We start from the raw sequence: 21,881 nt of genomic DNA, 5'->3' as shown, positions 1-21,881 counted from the left end.
TCTCTCCCTCCCCCTTCCTCTCTGAAATCAATAAAAATATATATATTTGGCCTTGAACAATCACTGTCTGAAATATAACATTGCTCAGTGTATTGTTTCTTGTAATAAGCTAACCTCCCCAACCATACCAAAAGGAAAAGCAAGAAAGCCAATAAAGTTGCTTTCCCAGGTGTCAACAAATTATTATAGTCTCTCCAAGCTCATTCCTGATATCTGCACATGTCCTTAAAGAAATTGTTGTTAATCATGACTTTTGGTGTGTGTACATCCTGAATGCACACAGGAATTTTATGGCTACCGAGTGAGTTGCAGTTTGAATATCAGCCATGATGAAATATTTTGTATCAAAAGTCAAATGGAATATTGCTTTTTATTTTTCACATTAATAAATTGTGTATTTAATTTTATTAAGTTTATTTTTTATATTTTATTTTTTATTAAGAGCACTTAACATGAGATCTACCCTCTTAGTAATTTTTCTGCCTTGGTCTCATAACTTACTTATCCATTTCCATTGTGTGCTAATTAGCTTGACTGGTAATTATCAAAACATCACATTGGAAACCTTAAATATATACACAGATTTTTATTTGTCCATTATACGTCAATAAAAGGGGGGGAGGGGGGAGGAGAATTCCTGAAACAGACTTTGCAATTAGGAAATGGGCTGCCCCTGGAGGCATCAGAGCCTCCCACTGTTAGAGAGACGTAAGCAGAGTTGGAAGGTCTCCCGCTTGGACCTAGATAAGAGAACAGAGCCTTGTATTGAAGGATAATTCATTGTCCCTCAGGATCTGTGAGTCTCCCCCGCACCTCTGCTCACCTCTCCTCCAATGCTTCATCTCACATCTTGGAGGTAAGGCTTCCCTCTCCTTTACTCCTCCGCCTCACAGCCCCCTTATGGGTCTGTGGGAATAATCAAGTCATTAAAACTCTTCATCCGAACAATCCTGTCTGAGCTTTCATTTCTTCATGGTGGTCAGACAAAGAAGCAACAAGCCAACCACCAAAGACGTTTTGCACGTTAGATGCACACCGACCCTCTTCCTACTCTTGACTTTAACTTTATTTCATCTATCACCTTCCAACCCTGAACCTTCCTACCCCAAACCTTTATGCATTGTCTTCTTTAATAATAGGGTGTGGCTTACTGATCAAGGGGGCTGGTTCTTCAATAGGAAGTCGGATTTGAACCTCTTGGTTTCTACAGGGATATGCAAGATTGTTTCTTTCTTAGGAAATTGTGAGCCTCTCAGTTAGAAAGCAAAGACCCATTGTTACCATGAAAAATTCACAACCGAGAGGACAAATAACATGCCTGTAGCCACGTTAGCTGTACGTGGAGCAGAATCCCTTCCCTTGGAGGGCTGGTCATTTCACACGAGACATGTCACTCTCTCCATTGACCTGTCCAATGGCCTCTCAGGATTCCTCTATTATGAAGACCTGGTCAGCTGTGTGACCAAGGCCGAAGCGGAGGCTGTGGGCGTGCTGGTTAAAGAGGCCGTCTGGGCATTTCTCCCGGATGCCTTCGTCACCGTGACAGGAGGGTTCCGGAGGTAAATAACGAGGGCTGCTTTTGCTTCCCCTGCTCTAACGCCGTCAGTGGCTCCTTAGGTTCAGAAACTCAGGCTTCTGAACCTGGCACGAAAGGTCTCTGGTGCTGTGGCCCCAGCCTCTCTCTGCAGCCTCGTTTCCCGCACCTCGTGTTCCACCCCAGCAACCCCAAATGGCTCGTCATTCTCTGCACACACAGGGCTGTTTCTTGCCTCTAGGACTTTGCTCAGCTGGGTCTTCTGCTTGTCCTGGCTTTCCTCAAGTCACCTGGCTGATGTCTTCTCATCCTTTAAGATTCAATTCCAATGCCACCCCCTCCAGAAAGCCTTTCCTGAATCCCTCCTCCCTATGCTGGGCTAGGCACCCCTTCTCAGTGCTTCCTGGAGAGCTGCCAACTAGTTTGTTTGTATTCGTGCTTTTCCCACTAAGATTTTAGAACTTAGTGCTTGGCGAGAACCAGTGCATGGTGCCTGGCACAAAGTAGGCATTCAAAAATATTGGTTGAGCCAATGAATGAATGAATGAATGAACTCTCCACAGAGGTGTGTGCAGGAAAAAGCCTCCATTTTCAGAAGGAGATTCCTTCCCCCTCACACCCTCCCCCGACTCTCTCTTTGGCTATCTTACATGGTGCTGCTGGCCGTCCTGGCAAGCTGAGCCCTTAATCTATGTCATAATCCTAAGAGCCCCATTTTATATTATGCAAATATAGTTCTTAGTTTACTGTTACCATGCTTGTCTGTATGTGTGGGGTGGGGGGTGCACTGCACACGTGAGTGTGCAGAAGAAATCATCTTCCTTGTCATTTTTTCCCACACATACATGATCATATACATGTATGATTTTTTAAATTTTTTGTGTCATAAATTTATCTTGCAAGGCGTGGGGTGGTGTAACCAAGGATATTTTGTTTAAACAAAGGTCAGGAGCATTTTGTGTTGCAAACCTTAAGCATAAGGCATAAAAACAAAGACTGTTAAAGACTGAGAGCTAAAAATCTAACTTCCATTTTCTACTGGTTGTTTTTAATCAGGGGTAAGAAGATTGGGCATGACGTAGACTTTTTAATTACCAGCCCAGGATCAACAGAGGAAGAAGAACAACAGCTTTTACCTAAAGTGATAAACTTATGGGAAAGGAAGGTAAGAGGAAAGGTCAAAAGTGGACGTTTGGGCACTCAAGCATTGTGTTAATGCCATTGCGTTTTGCACACTATCTCACAATCTATAATGACTAATCGATTCTCAATTATTTGCAACAGCTGGTACAATGCCGCATGCCATGCCACGAGAGGTACCGCATACACACAGCCTGTGTTTTCTTTGTTCATGGTCGGTTTGTTCTTAAAGGGGAAGGCGAGTTGCTGAGCACTGGCCTGCGATCAGAAATGGGGGGTAGATTCTCTGGCAGCTCTGCTGTGAACGGCCTTGGCTGGGCCTCTCCAACCTCCAAATTCCCCACTGCAGAGGGAGGATAATACACCCCGCCCTGGCTTCTTCTCTGGGCGTGGCCCGGTGGGCTCACAGCGCCAGGACAAAACACACCCACGTTCTGCTGGAATCTGCAAGGCGTCCATTAAGGACATTCATTAACAGCCTGGTATAAGCCCAGCTGGTGTGGTTGAGCTGGACCCTTGAACCAAGAGATCACTGGTTCCTGATCAGGCTGCAGGCTCCACCCCCAGTAGCGGGCATGCATGTTTCTATTCTCTCTCCCTAAAAAAATCAATAGAAACTCTTTTTTTTTAAAGAACCTGGTGCCACCCAGCCAGCATGGCTCAGTGGTTGAGCATCCACCTATGAACCAGGTCACGGTTTGATTCCCAGTCAGGACACATGCCCAGTAGGGGGTGTGGAGGAGGCAGCCGATGGATGTTCCTCTAACCATGATGTCTCTCTCTCTCTCTCTCTCTCTCTCTCTCTCCCCCTCTCCTCTTCTCTCTGAAAACAATACAAAAATGAAAATTAAAAATAATAATAAATAAAAATATTAAAAGAGCCTGGTGTAAATCCGGGGACCCTGTCCATCGGGGACTCTTCCTGATTTATGTCTTTCCATTTGTTTGCAGGGATTACTTTTATACTATGACCTTGTAGAGTCAACATTTGAAAAGTTCAAGTTGCCTAGCAGGAAAGTGGATGCTTTAGATCACTTCCAAAAATGTTTCCTGATTTTAAAATTGCACCATCAGAGAGTAGACGGTGGCAAGTCCAGCCAGCAGGAAGGAAAAACCTGGAAGGCCATCCGTGTGGACCTGGTCATGTGCCCCTACGAGCGCCGGGCCTTCGCTCTGCTGGGCTGGACCGGCTCCCGGGTAAGCGCTGCCTGGGCCTCGGGACCCTGGCCGAGAGCAGGGACAGTGGCAGTGGGGGTGGGGTGACAGGAGGGGGCAGTGCCCAGAAAGCTCTACACCTGGCATTCCACCTGCACGTGGTCAAATGAGACAGATGGATTTAGAAGTTATTCTCAAAGTGTGGTCTCTCAACCGGCAGCATCAGCCTTACCTGGGAACGGGTGAGACATGTAAATTCTCCGCCCCACCCAGACCTACTGAATCCGAAACTCTGGGGATGGAGCCCAGCAATTAGTAGTTGAAAAATCTGTTTTCTCACACACCCCAGGTGATTCCAATGCAGGTGAAGTGTGAGAGCCACTGAGGCAGAGCCAGCAGCATGGTGGCTAAGAGCACAGGCTTGGCCTCCCCACACCTGGTCACACGTCTCTGCACTGCCTCCTAGCAGCTGGGTGATGTAGGACAGGCTCCCCATGTCCTGTAAGTCTTAGTTTTCCCATCAGGAAAGTGAGGGCGATGACCTCAGCTACCTCCCTGGCTCACAGGATTCGGTGAGATGAAGCTGGCAAAGCCCTCGGCACACCCCCGGCACCTGGTCAGGCTGGCCAGGCGGCAGGTCCCCGCTCCAGGCATTTTATAGTCACAGAGATGGAGCCCCTGATTGGAGTCTCATTAGTATGTGCTCCACACTCTGAACTAAGTCCCCCCCTCCCCCCCGACTGTTTCACCCGTGTCCCAAAGCAGCTGGCTGTTCCTCAGAGAAACGAGTCCTTGGAGGTTTTTATATGGAAGATGAATGACATGACACAAATGAATTGCCCTCAACCTTGAGTTAAATGTCAGGTGTCTGTGCTTTGGGGCTGGAATTATTCCAAAGACCCAGAACACACCTGGCACATAATAGATGATCAACAAATATTTGTTGAGTAAACATTAATACTCTCCAAATGAAAGCCATTATCATAATCCCTAACAGTGTGTGGGAAAATGCTCCTGACATTTTAGCACAGGAGTCCAGGAACCTCTCACCACGCAGAGCTGGGGAGCCCAGGGCAGCCTCTCAGTGGCCCCATTATCCCCTCATCTCCAGACTTCCCCTCAGTGTGAGCACCCACTATTCTAAGCGTGGTAGACAGCAGGAGAGTGACCCAGGGCTGGGAGGAGGCTCTGTGCTGACCAGCAGCTACAGCACCCAGAATCTGCTTCACCCCACTTTCCCCACAGTCTTGGCTTCCCCTCTGCTGCATTATAAAGGCCTCCTGCTTGGAAAATCTGTTTTCTCACACACCCAAGTGGTGGGCTAGCAGAGCAGTTCCCAGCTTCAACCTGCTTTCCTGTAATAAAAAAAGCATGCCTCACCACTAGAGGGCGCAATTATCCCTACTTTCACCCGATTCCCACAGGAAAGAACAGTATTTTTAGATTTATGCTTCTCAGAAAAATTAATTTCAATGAAAATTCCACTGATTGTCCTCCTATTCCAAGTCATTCCTATCCGCTAGTTTAGGCTTCAGGTTTTTCTCCCTGTGACTTCAGAGTCCACCCCTGATCATAGGAGATGCTGCTCTGGGGCAGGTGGCTCAGACCATCAGCTTTACAGAATCTCACATGAGAGGATGTTAGAACCAGAGGGGACCTTCCTCATGCACTTCTTCCATCATCCTCTTTGAGCAAACAAGATTCAGAGAGGCTGGGTGACTTGTCAAGAGATGTACAGCCAGACAGGGACAAAATCCAGGCTGGAACCTGGGTCTCCTGATTCCTCCTTCCCTTTTGGAAATCTAATATTCCGAATTAAAAAACAAAAACAACAGTCCCCCCAAATTACTTAACCAGCATTTACTCTGAACCAGATATTATTCTGTACACGATCCTCATAATATCCATTTGTTTATTCAGCAAACATTTGCCATACATCAATGTGCCAGGCATATTTGACAAGGAATACTGTATAGTTAAGAACAAAAGAAATTGAGTTCCTGTTTCCACAGAGCTTACATTCTAGTGCGAACATGTGAGCACAGAGCTCTGTCATAGCAGAGCTTTGCGCTGGGGGAGAAAATCGCTTTGAGAATGTTTAGCAGAGTTTAATTCCACTTTGTGGAATGTTTAGTGTTGAGATAGATATTTCATTCTAGGGATATAGATGCCTCTAAATGCATAATACTGAAGACAGTCTAGACTTGATAGTAACTTATTTTATTTATCTCTTGTCCAGCAATTTGAGAGAGACCTCCGGCGCTATGCCACACACGAGCGGAAGATGATGCTGGATAACCATGCTCTGTACGACAAGACCAAGGTAAAGTTGATTCCCTGAGTTGGGCGACTTTGACCCTCCTCCCAAAGGCTGGGTCCCTGAGCACTTTTCCTGAACTGATTTGAGTGTCCAGTTTCCGTTTCCTTTGCCCAGAGTGTCCTGCTCCCACAGACCATACCTGAGGGCAGCTGGGAAGATCCTAATGGGAGCACAGCCTCCCACCTGGCCCAGAATGCACCTCAGGGGCACTGGGCTCAAAGATGATGAGCTCATGGGGTCCCCAGAACCAGTCCAGCAGTGACTATTCATTGAGTTTAGTATATCCTTGGTGTTTGTGATGAGTAACTCCAAAGAAAACCAAAGATCACAAATACCACTCAAGCACTCCTCAAATGCAGTAGGCAGTAGCATTGTGAGTGACCCCTTAGGTCATTAATGAGAGTCTACTGCAAGAAGGGAAGCATCAGAGCTGCCTTGAGAGGTTGCCGAGTGGTCAGTTAGGCCCACTCAGCAGCCATGTTACTCATTTGGCATGCTAGCCTGGCAATGTCACAATTCAAACTCACGCAGCAGCAAAATGATAAATTACTATATGTTATAAAGAGTTAAAAAAATGTTCAACTGTTAGTCCACAAGTGCTGAAGTCTACTGTTCGTACAGTGGTCAAGGACACTAAACTAAGCTCTGAGAGGAAAGGAGACATAAAATAACTGAAAGTAATCGTGTTTGCCCTCTAGTTTATAGTCTAAATAAGGTGTATTTAGTTAGAGCTTTCTTTGTTACAAGTGTCAGGAACCCAACCTAAAATCGCATGGGCACAAAAGAGGAATTTGGCTTAAATACTGCAGCATCCGGGTAATATTGACTTCAGGTGTGGCTGCATCCAGGAGCTCACACAGGTTTCCCTCAGTGCTGGTTTCATTCTTAGGCAGGGTTTTCCCATGAGTCCCATCCTTCCAGCTTAGCCACCCCAACAGAGAAGAGCCTCTTACCTAGTAGTTCCAGTAAGAGCCTGAGCTGATGCTCATTGGCCAGGCCTGGGCCCCGTGCCCATCCTGAATCCGTTACGGTGGCTCTGATTGGCCAGACTTGGATTGTGTGTCCCTTTTTGGAGGTGAGATCAGCCCCACCTGATCCTCGTGGACTGAGAGTGGGGGAGGGGGGTGTTCCCAAAGAAAAATCAAGGTGCTCTTGTCAGAAGAGAGGGCCATGGATGCTGGCAGGATGTTGAGCGTGTGCGTGGAGGCAGACTCACATAACCCTATTTAGGAACACTTGCAAATTGACATATAATAAATAGTTCAACATAATCGAGTGTCTCCTATGTATCCAACACTATGGGATGGAGGAGAAGTGGTGTTTGGTTTTAAAGAGGACAAGAGTGGAAGCCTGGTGGGGTAAGGGCAGGTGTGGAGGGCCAGGAGGAGAACGCAACACATAGGAGTACCCAATTCTTGTCACTCCTCGTTACCTATAGCAACAGTACTGAGTTCCAGCTGCACATTAGAATTACCCAGAAGTTTTAAATAGATTGATTGCAAGAACTCTTCTGATATTCTGATTTCATTAGACTGAGCTCAAGTTTCAATATATTTTTTTAAAACTTCTTCAGGTGGTTTTAATGAACAACGGTGGTTAAGAACCACAGGAAAAATACCAAGTGCCTTTAACTGAATATATGAGGCTGTCATATTTTACCTTAATTTGTTAAGTGCCATGTTTTGTCCTGGGAAAATATAAAAATTATAGAATTCAGTTAAAACGACTTTTAATGCTCTGAAGCAGGGAATTCTGTTTTTTGGCAATAATTCATTTTGTCAAGATAGTTTTACAAGTAACACTTGCTTTGTGTTAGCACTGTGATGCTGAACAAAAATATCTGAATGCCCATATTTCTTGTTATGCTTTCAGAGGATATTTCTCGAAGCAGAAAGTGAAGAAGACATTTTTGCACACCTGGGACTGGATTACATTGATCCATGGGAAAGAAATGCCTAGAAAATTTTGTTGACATTAAAAAAAAAAAGTTTCAGGTTAAATAAATATGCTTCATATTATAGTTAACGATGCCTTAGGAAAGTTGGGGATTTTTAAGTCTCACTGAAATGCAGATTGTTTCCAGCAGTAAATAGTTTTGGAAACATGATAAGGCATCACCTGGTAATGGGTTATGCTCTAATAGGCCATTTGTACTACCGTTGCTTAGAATTCACAATGCATTTTGCCATAGAAACAGTGTTGTAGTTGGTGGCTCCTTTCCAGGTTCCTCATCAAAGTCCACTTCCCCACAGTGTAGCTGAAATACTGTCTATTTCCAATAAAAATAGGAGGACACAAGATATTGAATCTTCTTCCTTTTTTTCACTCAACTATTAGAAAATACTGTAAAACAAAAATACAAAATGAAAGAATAAAGAGTTTAAGGCTTATCGCAAGGGGAGAAACAGGTTTCATTCGGCCAGACATTCCGAGGCCGGAATCATGGAGCAAGGAGGTCTGGAAGGGCAATGTCAGAGAGAATGGCTGATCGATCGAACAGTAAGAGGGTTGCCACCCGGAGGGGAAGATGGACATTACAGACTGGGGGCCGGGAGGCCAGGAAGCCTTCACAGAGGAGGAGGGATCCTAGTAGGCTTGAAGTAATGGGAGGATTTGGATCCACACCGTTTTTTGCTCTATAACGGAATTTCATCAATTAGGGTGGTGACTAGTTTGTGGAATTCAGATGTCCTCAGTGTCTTTGGCTTTGGGGGCAGCGCGCCCTCTGGTGGTGAACTGAAGAACCTTTGAAGGCAAGCACAACATGATCATGGGCTGCACCCTGTGGAGGACTGAACATCTCCATCACCAGCCAGCAGAGAGAGTGCCAGCACCACGAGTACCCCTGGGATAGCCTTAATTCCAACCCCAGAGCCAATGTCATACTTTAATATAGGTGGAGAAAGACCGCAGATGTGTCATAGGTCCATAAGAAGGACTGTTTCACTTTTCACTTTATTCCACAACTAGAGGCCCGGTGCATGAATTCGTGCATGGGTGGGGTCCAGCTGGACTGCCCTGATCAGGGCCAATCAGGCTGGGCCGGCCGACGGGAGGGACGTCCCCCCAATCGGGATGGGGGGGCGGGCCGATTGGGGGCAGGGCTGGCCAAGGGGAGGGGCCTTGGGTGGTTGGCCAGCTGGCCCCACCCCCAGGTTGAACTCCCAGTTGGTCCAACTCCCGCCCAAGGGGACAATTTGCATATTAGCCTTTTATTATATAGGATAAGTTTTTGTGCATTGTAGCAGAAAAAAATGATAGAAACATTGAACCTTGCTAGTTTAGTAGAAACAATTTGAATGAAAGATTCTAAGCAATGGATTGTAAGTGGAATTAAAATAAATGGTCCAAAATATGTCAGACCTCATATTATAGACAAAATGGCCAAAGTGACGGCACCCGGGGGATATAGAGTACAACTAAATTTCACAAGGGGCTTTGCAAAGCACAGTTGGCATGTGGCAGTGACTGAGTTTGTAGAATCCGTCCTTTGTTATTTGAAGAAGAGGGGAGACAGGATTCCTGGAAGCCTCCTCACAGAAGCGATGGCGAAGGCCTGGCCCGAGCCAGCTGACACTGCACAGCCTTCCCTCACACGCAGCCACATTGCTACTCAGCCCACCCCTTCGGCCCAGTGTTCATGTACTGAATCCTCTGGATCTCTCTTCTTGACCATGAGCTTTTCCCCATGATAGTCCAAGGACTTGGGCTTTTCTCTCTACTCCCACAAAATGGATATAGCCTCATTTCTAATAATCATTTAAAACACTATTTACCGTACACACACACATGCGCACATAGCCCATTGCAATTTGTCTTCCTTAAATATGTCTGATCACAGACACAGTGGGAGTAATGAATGGTCCAACCATGAGCTGCCTCTGTAGTCAAGGCATGTGTGCCTCCATCTGATTTCTACCCTGAGATATTCAGAAATAGGATCTGCTTTCCTTCATTACCCCCTTGAGATTCATTTTCATATCGTGCTGCATGCTGGCCTTGACGAACCCTCCCATAGAAGTCAGGTATAATGATTTTTTGAGAAATGGGATGTAAAAAAAAGGTGAGGAGGCAAGACACTCAGAAATCAAGCCCCTTTTCTAAAATCACACACACACACACACACACACACACACACACACACAATTCCCACTGGGGTCAGGAACAGGACCCAAGGGCTCCTTCTGGATGCACAGTGATCTCACTTGGTGGTTCGCTGCTTCTTAAACCACAAGATCTGAGAGCTGGAATGAACCTTGTCAGATCTGTCCTCAAAGAAACAAGCCAATCCAAAAGTTTTCCAGATCTGTCAATGAAATTGGATTGGTTAATGAAGCAGCTTAGCATCTCTCCTCACTCCACGCTCAGATCCCGGGTTTCCAGCTCCAATTCTGCTCTTTGAGCTTCATCATTCCAGGCTCAGTCTGGGCACAAGCCACCACAATCCCCTCCTTCTCTCCATCTCCACAGTAGGACGATAAGTGTCAGGCATGATCTCCTCACTTCCTGATACAGTCTTCACATATATGTGAGCTTCTTCTGCTCCCATCATATTCTTCTCACGTGTGGGTGGTCTCCTAGGATTCTTGAGAAAACAAACAGGTTTTTAAAAATACAGCAGAGACGTCTGCTACTGGCCAAGTTGGAGTAACAACAACCAGACGTACCCTCCCACCTACAAGAACCAAAATTCAGACAAACCATCTAAAACAATAGTTTGCTATTTGTTTTCTATTTCATGTGTCCATTGTTACTTTTTAAACCTTTTTTTCTGCCTTCTCCCATTTAGATTTTAGAAGTGCCTTATTAAGTTCCATGAAAAAAAGTCTGTTGGGATTTACATTGGAGTTACATTTATTATGTAGACCAATTTTAGGTTGTTTGACATCTTTGTGCTGTTGAGCTTCCCTATCCATGAGCATGGTATATAATTCCCATTATTTAGGTTTTATATATAATATCTTTCACTAAAGCTTTCTATTTCTCCTTAAAGGGGTTATATTCCTCACCATTCTATGTATATTTTATTGCCACTACAAAATGGTATTTAAAATTTTTTTATTTTTTATATTGTTATTGATTTTTAGAAATGAAAATTACTTTTGTATACTGATTTTGTATCCAGTAAACTTGTTAGAATTGCTTGATAATTCTAACAATTTATCTGTAAGTAATCATATCATCTGAAAATAATGTAAGTTTTGTTTCTTCTCTTTGAGTCTTATATGTCCTACTTCCTTTTCATATTCTACTGCATTGACTAGGACCATACAATATTGAATAGAAGTGGTAATAATGGGCATCCTTGGTTTGTTTCTGACCTTGAAAAGAAAGAATTCATTAATAATTTACCCTTAGGTATAATGTTTGATGTAATCTTTAAAAAAGGTATCTCCATTCCATTTAAGAACATTCCTATTCTATTTCTAGTTTGCTAAAGTTTCCACACCACAAATGGCTGTTAAAATTTTGTAGTTTCTTTTCCTATTGAGGTAGTCATATGATTTTTCTCTTTTAATTTGTCAGTAAAATACATTATATTACATTGATTTTCTAATACTAATTCAACCTTGAATTTCTGTCCAGCCAATAGAAGTACGGAGAAGCTCCTCTGTGTTTGAGTTTCACTTGGTCGTCTCTTTTCCACACGTGCTCATAACTGTACTTCTCCTGTGATGCAAAAGGCTTTAAAACCCTTGCTTCACCAGGTTTGTTTACTGTATGATGATATACAGTGATTACAACCAAGAGTTCTTACCTCAGCTATCTTGGGATTGTCATCAATTTCTGAAATTTCATATGGCCTCTCACTTTCCTAAGTTGGAAAGGAAGAAAGGAAGGAAGGAAGGAAGGAAGGAAGGAAGGAAGGAAGGCTGTTGGTTTTTTTTGTTTATTTGTTTTTGGTGCTGTTGTTTTTTTGAAAGTGTATAAGGCTGACTTCAGCACCAAGAAAACCTTTGATTTGGGAAGACAAGACAAAATAAAACATGATATGGAAGGGAAGGGAAGGGAAGGAAAGGGAAGGGAAGGGAAGGGAAGGGAAGGGAAGGGAAAGGAAGGGAAAGGAAGGGAAGAAAGAAAGAGTCACACCATTTGCCCATGACCTTGATTGTGGTACTTAAACTTAGGTGCACGTTACAATCACCAGAGAACTTTGAAAACAAAACAAAATAAGCAAATAGATAATAACTCTCCCCTTCCAAAGCACAAGTAAGAAATTCCATTGTGAGTTACTTCAAAAATAATCCAGGGTTGACAGTGTGGAAAAGTGGGTGGGAGTAAAGATGAAATATAATTTGCCAGGAATTGATAATTAGGTTTATCATATGATTATCTCTACTTCAGTATATGTTTAACCATATCCATAAATTTTAAAAAGTTGTGTTTTTTAAAGACCAGTGCCACAACTCTATTATCCCATGATACTGATTTAACTGGCCTTGGCGACTGGTATTTTTGTAGCCTCCTCGATGATTTTAAAATGCACTGAAGGTTGAGAAACTACCACTTAATTAATACCACCAGCAAGCACAATACTTCTGAATGGTTGAAGTTTACAGCTTGCCAACACATATTTACATCCGTGATCTCATTTGGTCCTTGCAAATTTACCTGCCTCTGAAAATAGGTAGGCTAGTTTTTATGACTCCTATTAAGTTGAACAAATCAAGGCACAGAAAAGGTTAAGTCACTAGTCCAGGGTCACGTAAGTGATCAAGTGGCAGAGCCAGGGTTGGAGCCTCGGTTTTCTACTTCTCTGTGAATGCTGACCTCGGTGAGAACACCAGGAATGTTCACAGAGGATGGAATTAGAACCCAGAGTCCACACGACATGGTTGTATACAACCTGGAACCTCGCTGGATATCGGCTAGGTGGCCTTTGCATTCTGAGCGTGGTGCCCAGAGCAACCTGGCATTCGGAAGGGGCAGGGTCGGTAGATTCCCTTGTGACTGAAGTGTGTTCAGTTGTGGAAAAGGGCAAAGACAATAGAGCCGCATACTCTGGACATACACCTGCCAGTGACACCTCAGCACCTGTTTCTCCTCTATCTTTCCTAACATTATCTCCTTTTTTATGAAGTTTGTGCCCTCTATTTCTCGACTTTATAAAACACATCCACTATACAGACACGTTACCATGGCAACAAAGTCCCTCCTCACTGCTTCTTTTTGCCACCCCAAATACCAACTTTGTGGCCACGGATTTCCTCACGGGAGCTGAGGTTGCATGACAAGCCAGCTCATGAGTCTGAGAAATCGAGATGCAGGAATGTCCATAGTCCTGTTTGCCCAAAAGCCAGTTCACTCAGATACTGATTCCTGCCAACACCTCCAGACCCAAGGACGCTGCTAATCACCTCAGTGGACTCACTGCTGCTGCTTCTTCTTCGGTGAATGAGAGTAAACAGTAAAGCTACCAGCAGGGCTGTGGCCACCAGAGACGGGATGCCTGCGGCTAATCCAATAGAAGGCCCACAGTCCTGACACAGAGAGGAAAGCAGAGTCAGATTCTCCAAGAATAAAGGAAAAGTTCAATCAATTAAAAGTAAGAGTCCTGGCTGATGTGGCTCAGTTGGTTGAGCATCATCCCATGTACCAAGAGGTCGCTGGTTCAATTCTCTATCAGGGCACATGCCTGGCTTATGGGCTCAATCCCCAGTAGGGGGCGTGCAGGAGGCAGCTTATCAATGCTTCTCTTTCTCTCTCTCTCAAATCAATAAAAACATATTTTAAAATAATAATAATAAGTAAAAAGCCTTCAGGGACCCTAAGTGTTATACAAAATCAAACAGATAATGAAATATTGTAAAAAATGTTTGCAATGTTCAGTACATGGCAAATGGCTCATTTTCATAGGATTTAATTTACATAGTTTAAGTCAATTAGAAAAAGGTGATAATCCAGTAGAAAAGTGACAAAGAATATGAACAGGACATTCTTAGAAACAGAAATACAAATGTTTCATTAACTGAGATATGATTCAAAGCAACAATTAGGTACCATTTTTATCTATCGGTTTGGCAAAAAGTGAAAGGTTTTATTATATCCCACACCATTTTGACGTGAATTTTTAAAATTTTGTTTACACTAAATGCATTAACCAATTAATGTTCAAATTCCCACTTTGTTTTGATCTGAGTGGAAATAGCCACATAAATTTTCAGATTCACAGATTTTCTGGAATTATCAAAGATAATCTTCAGCCCTAGTTGGTTTGGCTCAGTGGATAGAGCATCGGTCTGCAGACTAAAGGGTCCCAGATTTGATTCTGGTCAAGGACACATGCCGGGTTTTGGGCTCGATCCCCAGTAGGGGATGTGCAGGAGGCAGTTGATCAATGATTCTCTCTCATCATTGATGTTTCTATCTCCCTCTCCCTTCCTCTCTAAAAATCAATAAAAAAATATTTTTAAAAGATAATCTGCAGAATCTGTATAAATGTGTGATTCTCACATATAACATAAATTCAGAAAAGTATATCAATCATAATTATATAGATTGATGACTTTTCACATAAGGAACGCAGCACCCAGATGAAGAAACAGAACATTGCCAGCACCCAGAAGCCCCCCCTAGTAAGACTATCCTGAAATCTATCGCCATAGATTTGGCTGTTTTTCAGCACCATATAGATGCATATAGACCAGTGATGGCGAACCTAGACACACGTGTCAGAGGTGACACACGAACTCATGTTTTTGGTTGATTTTTCTTTGTTAAATGGCATTTAAATATATAAAATAAATATCAAAAATATAAGTCTTTGTTTTACTATGGTTGCAAATATCAAACAATTTCTATATGTGACATGGCACCAGAGTTAAGTTAGGGTTTTTCAAAATGCTGACACGCCGAGCTCAAAAGGTTCGCCATCACTGATATAGACAGTATGTACAATAAGTCCTCACTTAACATCCATAGGTTCCTGGAACGTGGTGAAAAAACAATAAATGAAATAGGTTTTACCATGGACTGATTAATAGAAACAAGAGTTCCGTTCCTACGGCATCTTGCCAATGCTATAATGAAACAGCGTTGAACAAAGCGTTCTTCCAGAACCTGCCAACTCTTTTGTGTCTAGCTTCTTTTGCTCAACACGTTGTGAAATCCATCTGTGATTTGCATCTCTCCCTCACTTCTGAGCTGAGTTGGTCATAAGAATAATAGTTGAGCCAGAGTCTGTGCTTGGTAACAGCTCACATATCAAATTCATTGACCCCTCCAAAGAAATGCACAAGCTGGGTACGGCATCATTTCCCCCGTTTTAAAAATGACCAAACCAAGGCTCCCAAATTTAAGTGGCATACTTACCACTTCTTTCCCACCTGTAACAACTGGAGAGGAAGTCTGTGTGGAAAAAGAACATCTATCTTAAGAAAACAAATGACTATTCTCTGTGGAATGAATATTATACAAAACAGTCTGTCTGTCAAATGTGAAGCTATCGTGCCTAAAATTCACCCCTTTGCTAAACGTTTTATTAAAACAATAGAAACAATGACTGCCAAACAGAACCTTACTTGACTGCTTTCCAGGTAGAAGAAATGAGATTCTTCTACAAGGAGACAGAATTCAGAAACTCGGGAGAAGTCTCTGTTATGTACCCCCGGGATTTGCCATGACACCCTTTACAACTCAACAAGGCTTTCGCCGGTCCCTAGTCCCGACTCCTTCCCAGCACACTTTGGGTTTCCTGTCCCCACTGCCAGAGGGAAAAGGTAAAGACTGGTGGAAGCTGGTGAAGGACACCTTATTGTTTTCAAACATGCAGTGAAGCAAGTGGCTGTGGGGGGTCTGAAATTGTGGCCTGTCCATGTTTCTGGGTAATGCCACACTCGATCAATACTTTGCATGTTTCCGGTTCACATCTCCACTGAAGGAGAGACACTGGATCTCCCCTTTTTATCAGCTGTTTCAGGTGATAGTCTTACCTGGATCAATAACTCTAGGGAACCAGATCTACATGAGCAACCAGCCGCTGTCAACTATGCTGAGTGGTCCAGTGTGGGGTTAAGAGTCAGGTCCTGGGCTCTCTACCTGGAGGGGAATGGCAATGTCTCCACTCACAGGCTAAGGGGTCAGATTTCTTTATCTGTAAAATAGGATGTTAGTACCTACCTCCAGGGGTGTAATAAGCACCAGGAGAATAAGCCTTTGTCATTCTTTGAAACTCAGCAAAGCTCTAGTCAGACCTGTTATTTACTTAATATTCTCATCAACCTCATTAATATCTTGTTGTCTCTGGGATTGAGGCTTTCACAATTTTTATCTCTATTTCACACAAAAAATGAACTAGATCTCAGAGACGTCATAGGATTTTGTCTAGGGTTCCACAGATCCTCGTAAATCTAACCTGAACTTGGGTGGTTGAATTCCATGCCTAGGGCTCTTGCCCTGAGAGTTCCCACCAAAGGAGCAATGTGATAAAGGAGGTGTTGACATTTGTACTTAAATGGTTGCAGTGCTACCTGAACACAATCTCCCCGCTCCCCCGTCTTACCTTAATACTGCATTTGCCTAAAGTGTTTTATTTCTCTGGGTTGTGGTAAGAGTTGAATATAATTTCAGGTAAGCTGTTCTATTTTCAGGTTACAGAAATTCACTTCGGCTGGCTTTGACCCCCCCAAAGGATTTAGGGGTGCTTTGTGGAGCCCCAAAGCAGCGGGAGTCTGGCTCCTCCAGAAACCAGAGCTGGAGTCTGGGAGTTTGTCAGGACCAAAGCCATCCCTCCTGGGACCTTTCCATCTCTCCCGGACACGTAGCCTTTCACATGGGCTCTTCTTTATCTGCTTCCTTCTTCTCACTGAAGATGAGTTTTTCTGCATGGTCTGGCCCTGAGCCAGTGATGGCGAACCTATGACACGCGTGTCAGAGGTGACACGCGAACTCATGTTTTTGGTTGATTTTTCTTTGTTAAATGGCATTTAAATATATAAAATAAATATCAAAAATATATGTCTGTTTTACTATGGTTGCTAATATCAAAAAATTTCTATATGTGACACGGCACCAGAGTTCAGTTAGGGTTTTTCAAAATGCTGACACGCCGAACTCAAAAGGTTCACCATCACTGCCTAAGCCAAGCTCTTAACCGCTGTGTTACACTGCCTTCCCTGACCCAATGCTGCACCCCAACTCAGTTTTTGCACTTGACAGTTCAGTATGGCCCAACAGGGACCACTTGCCTCTGTGGCCATGTTCCCAACTCCCTGCAGAGGCTCTGATGAGCCAGGTATCCACTTCTGCCCCTTCCCAGGGCACTGGCACTCAGCTGCACCAAAGGGAGGGGTCATATGGTAAAGACTTAACCGCGAGGGAGGTTGCCTAGGTTGCAGCACAGTGGCACTCAGCTGCACCAAAGGGAGGGGTCATATGGTAGAGACTTAACTGCGAGGTAGGGTGACCAACCGTCCTGGTTTTCCAGGGAGGTTGCCTAGGTTGCAGCACAATTGGCGTTAAAAGCAGACGGTCCCAGGCAGATCAGGATGGTGGGCCACCCTACACAGGTTCATAGGGAGAGGGGACAGTTCCCAGAGAAATGGCTGTTAACCAAGAAGGCACTCCAGAAGGTGACGACCAGCTTCACAAGGACCTCTCCTCGCCCACTCCCCTCTCCCCTTCCCCCGCAAAGCAATGGCTTCTTGCTCCTCTGAGTTACCTTCACAGGGTGGCCATGCCGGGATAAGACAAAACCTGGGGTCGCTACAGACCTGCTGAGCCTAAGCAGCTCGGGAGGAAGTTCCAGCCGGGACCATCTTAACAGGCTTTGACAGCTCAGGAGAGGGAGGGGCATTTGTCTGTCAACAACAGGCAGAGGCTGAAGCAGGGAGCCCAGCAAGTCAGGGAGGCTCAGAAGGCAGGGCGCCACCAGGAGGGTGCAGCAGGTGCCAAGGGAGTCTGGGCAGATGCCCAGGGCAGCCAGCAGGGGCCCCCGGAGGCCGGCAGTGAGTGACAAGGCCCTACCTTCCCGCTGCTCTCCAGGACCGGGCCCTCGTGTTACAGGAGACTTGAACCCTGGCTCAGGTGTCCGCGCATGAGGTAGATCCAGTTTATTCTCTTCGAATAACCATACAACTTAAGCGGAAACATTTGGCACAGTGAAACCCACTCGAAAACCGGGCCAGGAAACCGCCTAGCTCCACCACAGCAGCACTACTGGTCAGAAACAACCCTGGATGTTTTTTCTTTTCAAACGGTGTATTTACAATGTTCAGCCTTGAAAAAATGTCAGCAGCCCCCAGCTCCTGATTGGGCCTTTGAAGAGCCAAGTGCCTGCAGGTGAGGTGTATGCGCTGGTGCTCCGGAGGCCTTGGGAGGGTCTGCGGTGGCGCCTGGTGCATGGGGCTGCTAGACTTACCGTGTTGGCCGGCAGCGTGAAGTTCAGCGAAAAACTCTGCAAAAGAGAAGGAAACACTAAAGCTCTCGCGAATGGCCAGCCAGGCTCCCGACCTCTCCACCAGTCACTGACCCTGCGATTCTAAGAGCACTTACTGGCCAGATAGTGTCAGTCGGCTCGTGTCCTCTCCCAATCTCAGCCCACAAAGAGGGCAGGGGAGCAGATGAGCCTGAGCATCAAGTCAGTCCTCAGCCAGGGCCAGACCAAGGGGCCAGCCTGCAGGACTATTGCCTGGGGGACCCCAACCCAGGAGGCCAGTAAAAACATTACTAGAAATTCAGCAAAGTGCTGAAAATGGTCCTCCTCACCCCAGAATTGTCCTCAGGGAGGGACTGTGAGCGTTTAGAAGCACTTGGCACTTGCTGCTTGGGTTAGGAAGTAAGACCTCTCCAGGTCCAGCTCCGACCGGAACACCTGCTCCCCAGGTCAGAGCCTGAGAAGGACAAGGCTTCCGTGTTTGATGAGTCCAAGGCAGAGGTTCCAGGCTGGGGGCTGAGCGGGTCAGGACCACAGAGGAGAAGCCAACCCTTCTCTCCCCTCCTCTCACTCAGCACCCAGCTGCCCCTCTCCCCCTAATATGGAGTCAATGGTTTTGAGGACCACAGAGGAGAAGCCAACCCTTCTCTCCCCTCCCCTCACTCAGCACCCAGCTGCCCCCTCCCCCTAATATGGAGTCAATGGTTTTGTTTCTTTATGTATTTATTGATTTTAGATAGTTAATTTTAGAGAGGGAGAGGGAGAAAGAGATAGAAATATCAATGATGAGAGAGAATCATTGATCGGCTGCCCCCCGTATGCCCCCCACTGGGGGTCAAGCCCACAACCCGGGCATGTGCCCTGACCAGGAATCGAACTGTGACCTCCTGGTTCATAGGTCAATGCTCAACCACTGAGCCACGCCGGCTGGGCTGGAGTCAATGTTTAAAGTTCATGGGCTCAATGGGGCACCAAATTGTTCACCTGCCCAGGTGCCCACTTATCTGGGTCAGGTCCTGCCAAGGGCTCCACTGGCCCTTCCTCCTCCCATCTTCATCTTCTGTCACCATCGTTTGGCTCATCAATGTCAGTCTTTCCAGGCTACTCTTTACCGAGACTAAGATAGACATTATTCTAGGACATTAGAGCAAGAGGGTCATCTGGGCCACCACAGGTCAGAGTCTTCTTCCTCAAGGGACCTAACCAATGCCCTTGGTTGCTAGCACCAACCAAGCCCACGGATGCTGCAAGGACACTTGCTGGTCACTGCACGGAACACAGCTGCCCAGAGCCTTATCTCACCGGTGAGTACTGGGCACTGACGTCAGCAGGCCCAAGACAAAGCTTCCTTTGGGTGGACAGCAGACGGGAGGAGCAGCAACAAGTGAGCCATTGCATGTGCTGTTTATCAATATTTGGATGACGAAGGTTTTGGCCAATGTCAGAAAGACGTCTATGTTTTGTAGAAACACACTACAGTGCTCTCACGGAGAGAAAAACATCACGTAAAGTTGGGTGGAGAAGAATCTGACGCAGTGTTCTTTAAAGAGGCAGCTGGGTGGGGTGAGGCAACCCTCCTCTGGATCCGAGTCCAGACTCAGCCACTTAGAAGCTGTGTGGCCTTGGAAAAGTGATTCAGACTCTCTGGTCTCCATTTCCTCACACAGATCCCCCAGGCTCAGGTTTTCCATCCTCAGAATGGGGACACGATCAACGTGCCCTGCCCACCTTACAGGATAAGTCCACAGGAAATGACACTGGGGGCAGCTCCACCCAAACTGTAAAGCACTGCAGGTGTGTGCGGGTCCACGAGGTGCCATACTCTTCATGGCTCGGCACAGAGCAAGGCACAGGGCAAGCACTTGGGAAGTTCTTTTTGGATGGAATCACATACATACGTCAGCAATATTCAAAGTACTCGAATTTGGTCTAATACCCTTGTTGCTAAAACACGCTTATTGTAAGTCTAAGCACATTATGATGTCGACATGATGGTTCTGAAGGCTCTTTAGGATCTCAGCGGCCGAGTGGCACTTGTTCTGGTAAGTTTGCTGTTGGTGAGGGGAAGTAGAGAGAGTCGGGTAATTACTCCCTGTTATTGAGGGTGTGCTGAGTGCCAGATGCTGCGCTCACCACCTCCCCGTGAAGGGCCTGCTCTCATTCCCACATCACAGGTGAGAACTGAGACCAAAATAGGTTCCTGAGTGTCACCAGCTGGTAAGTGGTTGGGGCTGGGTTGGATTGTAGATCCTCCTAACTCCAAAGCCCAAATTCCACTCCTTTCAATTATCTCTTTAATAAAGAATCACAGAAGCCTCTTCTGTTTTCCCTTTTAACTTAGTAAACCTCATTTGAGTCACAACCAAATATGTATCACAAGTCAATAAAAAAGGTGGAAAGTTTCTGATGCAACGTAGGAATATCTATATTGCTGACTGAACAATAAGGGATAAAGGCATTGATCAGACCCATTACTTCACCTGGGAAGTGAATTTAGCTGAAACATCTTTGTACCCTTGCCGTATGTGAGGTGTTATAAACAGAACCTTAATATTTAAATAAAAGATGAATCCGGCAAATATTTGATGAGAACTTTACAAAAATGATTAGTATTTTGCACATAGAAAAGTAATTTCAAACCAAGCCCCTTGACTTCATTGTACCACAGAAACAATTCTATTAGCATTAGAGAGGTGAGAGTTAAAGGCCTGGGAATTGTTTGTATTCAGAGAGAATGAAGGTTAGGCTGAGAGAAAGACGCTAGCTGTACTTACCATCCCGACAGCCTCCCAAGAACCTTCTCCAAACACTGTCCTCCGCAGGCTCCTTTCTCTCTAGAGCTCTTGGCTTGTGTCTCGCATTTGCAGGGACATCCAACTGGGAGAGCAAGGGTGACAGGGCTAGAGGTGGCTCCAAGAGAGCGCTGGCCGAGCCATTTATGGTCAGGGGAGTAGCCGAGTCCTCGGCCCATCCCTCGAGGAAGATGGTCTCCTGCTCCATAGCCACTGCGTATCCAGGCTCCACAGAGAGGCCAGGTGATCTTTGTCAACATCCATTATCTCAGACTCCCGTTCCACCCTCTCTGCCTGTATTTCTTGTCCTTCTTACTTTTCAGGCCCCTTCCTCCGTTACACTTCCAACTCAGCAAAGAACCCACAGCTGGCCCGAGAGCTCAGAGGCCCCTGCAGCTGGAAACTCTTTAGAAACAATGGGTCCCACAAGCCGAGGCGGGCCCAGCTGCTAGCCATCGGCATCCCAGCGAGGATGGAGTCAACACGGCACCAGCATCACCGTGGAGGATGCCTGGGAGATGGGGGCTGGGACCTGCTCTGTATGTGAGGCAGGACTGTGGCTGCCGC

The 21,881-nt window shown here is 45.5% G+C and overlaps 2 protein-coding genes across 2 annotated transcripts in view; one reads left to right on the top strand and one right to left on the bottom strand.

Annotated features, from left to right (window-relative positions):
* The window catches only part of DNTT (DNA nucleotidylexotransferase), a 24,125-nt gene extending 15,678 nt beyond the window's left edge, over positions 1-8,447 (top strand). Inside the window, exons 7-11 of the mRNA XM_005885424.2 lie at positions 1,427-1,559; positions 2,591-2,699; positions 3,626-3,871; positions 6,069-6,152; positions 8,022-8,447. Coding sequence (XP_005885486.1) covers positions 1,427-1,559; positions 2,591-2,699; positions 3,626-3,871; positions 6,069-6,152; positions 8,022-8,108 — 659 coding nt within the window. The 3' untranslated portion in view covers positions 8,109-8,447. The remainder of the gene's footprint in view (positions 1-1,426; positions 1,560-2,590; positions 2,700-3,625; positions 3,872-6,068; positions 6,153-8,021) is intronic.
* Positions 8,448-9,345: 898 nt separating this feature from the next.
* On the bottom strand, positions 9,346-21,650 carry OPALIN (oligodendrocytic myelin paranodal and inner loop protein). Its single transcript, XM_005885423.2, has 6 exons — positions 21,297-21,650; positions 18,508-18,543; positions 15,462-15,497; positions 13,508-13,630; positions 11,908-11,964; positions 9,346-10,734 (listed from the first exon to the last, which is right to left on the bottom strand). The coding sequence occupies exons 1-6, from the start codon at positions 21,297-21,299 to the stop codon at positions 10,558-10,560; spliced, it is 432 nt and encodes a 143-aa protein (XP_005885485.1). The 5' UTR covers positions 21,300-21,650; the 3' UTR covers positions 9,346-10,557.
* Positions 21,651-21,881: the final 231 nt, after the last annotated feature.

Source organism: Myotis brandtii, unplaced genomic scaffold (assembly GCF_000412655.1).
Source record: "Myotis brandtii unplaced genomic scaffold, ASM41265v1 scaffold902, whole genome shotgun sequence".
Taxonomy (NCBI): domain Eukaryota; kingdom Metazoa; phylum Chordata; class Mammalia; order Chiroptera; family Vespertilionidae; genus Myotis; species Myotis brandtii.
This window is presented reverse-complemented; position numbering and strand designations above follow the sequence as displayed.